General features: G+C 42.1%; 1 protein-coding gene across 1 annotated transcript in view; it reads left to right on the top strand.

Annotated features, from left to right (window-relative positions):
* CCDC3 (coiled-coil domain containing 3) overlaps positions 1 to 3,377 on the top strand; it is a 149,532-nt gene extending 146,155 nt beyond the window's left edge. Inside the window, exon 3 of the mRNA XM_006894269.1 lies at positions 3,102 to 3,377. Coding sequence (XP_006894331.1) covers positions 3,102 to 3,377 — 276 coding nt within the window. The remainder of the gene's footprint in view (positions 1 to 3,101) is intronic.
* Positions 3,378 to 5,560: the final 2,183 nt, after the last annotated feature.

Below are 5,560 nucleotides of genomic sequence, written 5' to 3'. Positions count from 1 at the left end.
CAGGAATATCTGGAGATTCTGGCTAAGCAGGCAGGTGAAGATGGAGATGATGAAGATTGGGAAGAAGACGATGCTGAAGAGACTGCTCTGGAAGGCTATTCCACAATCATTGATGATGAAGACAACCCTGTTGATGAGTATCATATATTTAAAGCTATATTTCAAACTATTCAGAATTGTAATCCTGTATGGTACCAGGCTCTGACTCATGGTCTTAATGAGGAACAAAGGAAACAGTTACAGGATATTGCAACTCTGGCAGATCAAAGAAGAGCAGCCCATGAATCCAAAATGATTGAGAAGCATGGAGGATACAAATTCAGTGCTCCAGTTGTGCCAAGTTCTTTCCATTTTGGAGGCCCAGCACCAGGGATGAATTGAGTTATCACTTTCCTGCTGTGTGCTTGTAGTGAAGAGCTTGTGTTCTTCCTAGTAGTGGTTCCAGAACTGGTTCATGTTATCTACTATAAACTAATTGATCAATAGATTGGACAGAAAAACCCAAGTGGGACCTGATCATGCAACCTGGCACTGGAAAGAAAAAACCCAGAGGGATTTTGGGGGGGAGGGACTAATTTAGGGGGGATTTTCTTTATTTTTTGAAGAAAGTAAGATTCTGACTCTGAAGCTTCAAATGACACTGTGGAATTCTGTGTGCAAAAGGGAATGTCATGAAGGCAGCTTTTCTTTTTCTGAGGAAAAAATAGGCATGGGCTACAGGACTATTTAAAATGTCTCATTTACAGTATAAGCTCAAAGGTAGATGTAATTTTTATACCTATGAGTTATTTGTCCAAGTCTATCTCTTCTACACCATTGGGTATCTATTCTTTACATGTAAATAAGGTAAGGTAATCTGGTAGCCTTATTCAGTCTTCTCATTTTCATCCATCAGAAATTGTTCCTATGTAGATTATTGGACATTTCTTGTAGCACTACATAACTGATTTAAAAAAAATCTGTAAATGAATTAGCACTTTCATATTGAAACAAGCCTGTTAGCCTATGAATAAAATAGCAAAATGTTTGCTGTTTATTAAAAGAAGGGATGTAATAGGGTGGGACGGGTGGGGTAATTTCAAGTTATTAATTTAAAAAATGAACTAGAATTTTGTACCTGGTGACTTTGTGATACACTCACCTCTGATAGTGACTTGAATTCGGTATGTACGAAGGGGTGAGTGATATTTCATTGCTGCTAAGAAAAAATGGCAACTCCCTTCATGTCCTGTTTTTCTTAAAGCTCTCAGTGTACAAGTCAAAATTTGGATACATGGCCTTCCTTACTGTAACAAATAAGAAAAGCTTGTTTGAAGCATGTAATTGGACATAAAGTTCTACTCTTAAAGAGTGGATCAAAGAGTGTGGCTAAACATCTATATATGCAGTCCTATTAAAAAAACTTAATTCGGCTGTTACATTTTTATTTAATTGCAGGTCTGCCCCCCATTCTCCAATTATGATTTCCCCCCCAACCCCCCATTGGCCTGTTTTTTAATCCTTCCCCTAGAACAGTGTGAAGGCATACTTTTAAAATTTGACATTTTCCCACTCCCATTTCTCCCCCAACCCTCGTGTTAAGTGTGGTATCTTTTTATTGAGATAGGCAGAGGGCACATGGTTCCCTCCAGAAACCACTATTGATACCACTGCAAAAACCAAGCCAGCAAGAAGACAGTGTAGAGGGGTTGACTTGCCTCTCTCCTAACTGCATGTTCAAAAATAAGCCTTTATTGATCTTAAAATCTGTTAGATCAGTCATATGTTGGGTTATTTTTATATATACGTATATACACACAATGTTTCTAATTGAAAGCAACATCTCTTGATTGAAAACTATTAAAATGCTGTTGTCAAAAACAGACCAATTTATAACTGTAAAATGAAACAAGTGCACATATTTAAAATGCAGAATTAAGAAAAAAAAAAGAAAGAAATGCTGAGTGAGTTCGGCCCTTTTTATTTTCTGACTCCAGCTCCTTGCACATTTCATTGTAATGCACCCTTCCGTTCAGCCTGACAAATGTGGAGGGTGTTCTTTCCTTTTGGTCAAATTGTTCTTTATAGAGGTTTAAAATCTTATTCACAATGTACTCTTTGACTCTGCTGATCCAATATGTAAGATATAGTATTTGATTCTGGCTTTTAATTTCTATTTATCTTATTAATAGGAAAATCTAGTAGCCTAGTCCTTCGGGAGTTGCTCTTCTAACCTAAAGGCCTTGCTTCTTGGAAGGTTGAATCTATTAGCAGCTCGACAAGAGAAAGATGAGCAATCTCCCATTTGATTTTCAGCCTCGAAACCCTCCGGAGGGTCAGTTGTGAGTCGGCATTGTTGAGAGTTCTATTAGTTCTGTGCTTAAGAGACCTTTTTGTGAACTACCCATATTTTTCTGTTAGAGGTCTTTTACTTATATATTGTAGGAAATAGCACCTACAAGACAGTAAGACAAAATTAATGAATTTAAAATATCTAAAGCAAATGAGAAGCTATGCTATTAGTTGCAGTTTGAATGAGGTTTCTTGAAAGACTTTGGTATTCCAAACATGGAAGTTATCAGCTACCATTTTGACCACTGTGAACCACGTGTGTTGGAGAACTGGGCTCCAGCAAGGTTTTTGTTTTTTTTTGTTGTTGTTGTTGTTTTTGGTTTTTTTATTTATTTTTATTTTTATTGTGCGTGTACCGTCAAATCAGATCTGATTGGTAGAGGAGGGAAATTTTCCCTCCTTCTCCGGCAGAGCATCTGGTGGATTTGAACCGTGTACCTCTGGGATTGCAGTACAGCTTCTTGCCACTAGGCCACCAGAGCTCCCCCTCCAGCAAGGTTTTAAGGCTTGCTTTTTCAGAAATATATTGCCACGTTGTTTTTCTGAGGCACCTCAACCTTTTAGTTCTGTCAAGAGCATAAGTATTTAAACCACCCAGGGACTCTACATGGCATGAAGGTGCCTGAGACTCCAGTACAGGGAGTGAGTTGGAGGAAAAGAGAAGCCTGTGAGAATAGACTCAGGCGTTGTGTTCAGCGACTGTTTCTGGGAGGTTCCTCGTAGAGGTTTCCTGAAGCTCACTTTCTTCTCCCGCCGTGCTGTTTCCCCAGCTCCTGTGTTCCTCGGTGCAGAAGGCCCTGTTTGAGGAGGAGGACCACGTGAAGAAACTGCAGCAGAAGGTGGCCACCCTCGAGAAACGAAACAAGCAGCTCCGGGAACGAGTGAAGAAGGTGAAGCGGTCTTTGCGGCAAGCTCGAAAGAACAGCCGCCAGCTGGAGCTGGTGAACCAGAAACTCAGCGAGAAGCTGGCTGCGCCCTCGGGGGCCATCCCGCACCTCAACGCCCTGCAGCGGAACCCTGCCCGCACCAGCTATCTCCGTGGATAGGAGGTGGCCTCAGGACAGGCCATCCACTTGGAACTGAAAAGAATTTTGTATGTGTACATATGTTAAATCTCATAGAAGATATTTTTACTCTCTAATTTGCTAGAATGACAAGTCTTGCTTTTACCTTGGTTGTTAGCCTTTGCTGCCCTCAGCATCACTGGCGTCCTGGCCCCAAACACGGGGCATTGAAGGTGTGTGTGTAGGCAGTGGAATCCCAGGGTGGTCTGTGCTGTCTTTGGGGTCAGTTCCCAGCTTCTGAGCACAACGTAAAACTGAGAAAAGAATGCTTTGAAATCTTTAGCTGAGCAAGAGTTGTGGGGAGTAGTACATTTTCCGTAGTATCCATGGGCTCTAGGGCGTCAATAAACCTCGAGAGACAATCTATAAAGCAAGTGCTACAACCTTCTGGATCCTGCTTTTCCACCTGGTTCAAAGGTCGATGCTGCCCTTGCACAGCGCCCAAGGATGCCTGTGAATTATGTGCACGGCATCCTCACGCCAACATTTCCCTCAAAGTCAAGGCACATTAAGGCTTAATGAGCCCATTACAGGTGACAGAATTGAGTTAGGAATGGGGCAGCAGGTAATTAAACAAGATGAATTATACTTGATTCCAAACACCACTACCCAAAGGTGGAGATGATATCCTCAGGTCACTTAAATTTAGAGGGGAATTGCCTTTAAGAGCCTGTCATGTTTCATCAAGTCACTTCTTTAAGTCCGAAGGAGACTGGGCACAATCTCAGTCCTGGCTAAAGTCCAACATTTTTGTTTGCTTACTAATTATTGGTTTTACTTATCTGATTGAAAAATGAACTGACCTTGTGAACTTCCATCTTACAAAGATCCTTTCTTACCTTTTCTTAACCCCATTCAGACTCTACAGGGTTTGCTCCAGCAAATGTAATCCCTTCTTTCCTCTGAAAACCCTTTCCAAGCACCAGGACCAGCCATCCCTTACAACAATGTTTGCACATCCACCCTTACAACCTTACCTCTGTCCTAATCATAGCACGTCGTTCTCTGGGGAAAGATTTTTTTTTTTTTTTACACAACATGACATTGATGCTGAGACACTCCATGGGTTTTCATGGCTGTGACCCCTGGAAGCAGAGCACCAGACCTTTCTTCTGATGTGCCTCCAGATGGATTATGACTCCCAAACTTTTGGTTAGTAGCTGTTTTGCAGCACCCTGAAACATTTAAAAATACTGCGATGAAAAATAGAGTAAATATTCACTGTCCCTGACACTGTAGACCTCATTAAGCACATGCAATCAAGTCCCATTTGTCTAAAGTAGTTAGCTGCATGGCTGACTTTTGGTCTTCTTCTGGTAACGACCTCCTAAACCAACTGTCATCCCACTGATGGAAACTGCTGGCCCCCTCACTAGGGTCTGACATTCATGTATGACTCTCGGCATAGCCAGGTCCTGGTTATGCTGTCATCTCCATTGGAAGTGACAGTGGCTGTCAGATTTCCATTCTTCCCTTTAGTAAACCCTGTCCTTCCTGCTCTGACAGCCACTTTAGGGAGATGACCCTTGTGTTCACTTGAGCATTGGTGATAGATTGCTGCCCTACAGGATACAGCCAAGAGCTTGGGGAGAAGTCCCAGCCTTGAACTGGATAGAATGGGTCTCATGCTCAAGGGTAATTACATTTCCAAGTTTTTGCCACACTTTGTTACATGTATTCTGCACAGAAGGGTGTAAAATAGAAGGTGTATCCTTTAGTTTCTTCTTCATGATGGTATTTCATTCTAGCAGTGTTGCATCAGTCCATGGGAATGATAAGCCTGAGGGTGATTTACAGCAAGTGCTTGAGGAACTTTGGAAGCTCAGTCCCCACAGATGCATTACATTCTACTTCTTCAATAAATATGAGCAATAATTTCAACCACAGCAACCAGGCGATGTGTGTTTCTTTCAGGTCAGGGAGCTCTCAGGATTTCCAGCTTTTGCCTGGAAAAGTGATTGGATATCCTTTGAGGGAAATACTGGGGCACTGAGGAGGCTGAGTTCAAACTGTCTTCTTCTGGACGTGGCCTAACCCTGACTCTCCCAAGGTGCCCATCTCTAGACACACCTGCAGACAAGCAATGTTACCCTGACCTGCTGTTCACAAGGGACAAGCTGCCTCATTAATCAGTGTCTTCAGAAGTTCACTGAGGTCTGTGTCTA

Source organism: Elephantulus edwardii, unplaced genomic scaffold, assembly GCF_000299155.1.
Source record: "Elephantulus edwardii isolate Elephantulus edwardi_28Jun2011 unplaced genomic scaffold, EleEdw1.0 scaffold00139, whole genome shotgun sequence".
Taxonomy (NCBI): domain Eukaryota; kingdom Metazoa; phylum Chordata; class Mammalia; order Macroscelidea; family Macroscelididae; genus Elephantulus; species Elephantulus edwardii.
The sequence above is the reverse complement of the archived record's forward strand: the minus strand, read 5'-3'. Positions and strand labels throughout refer to the sequence as shown.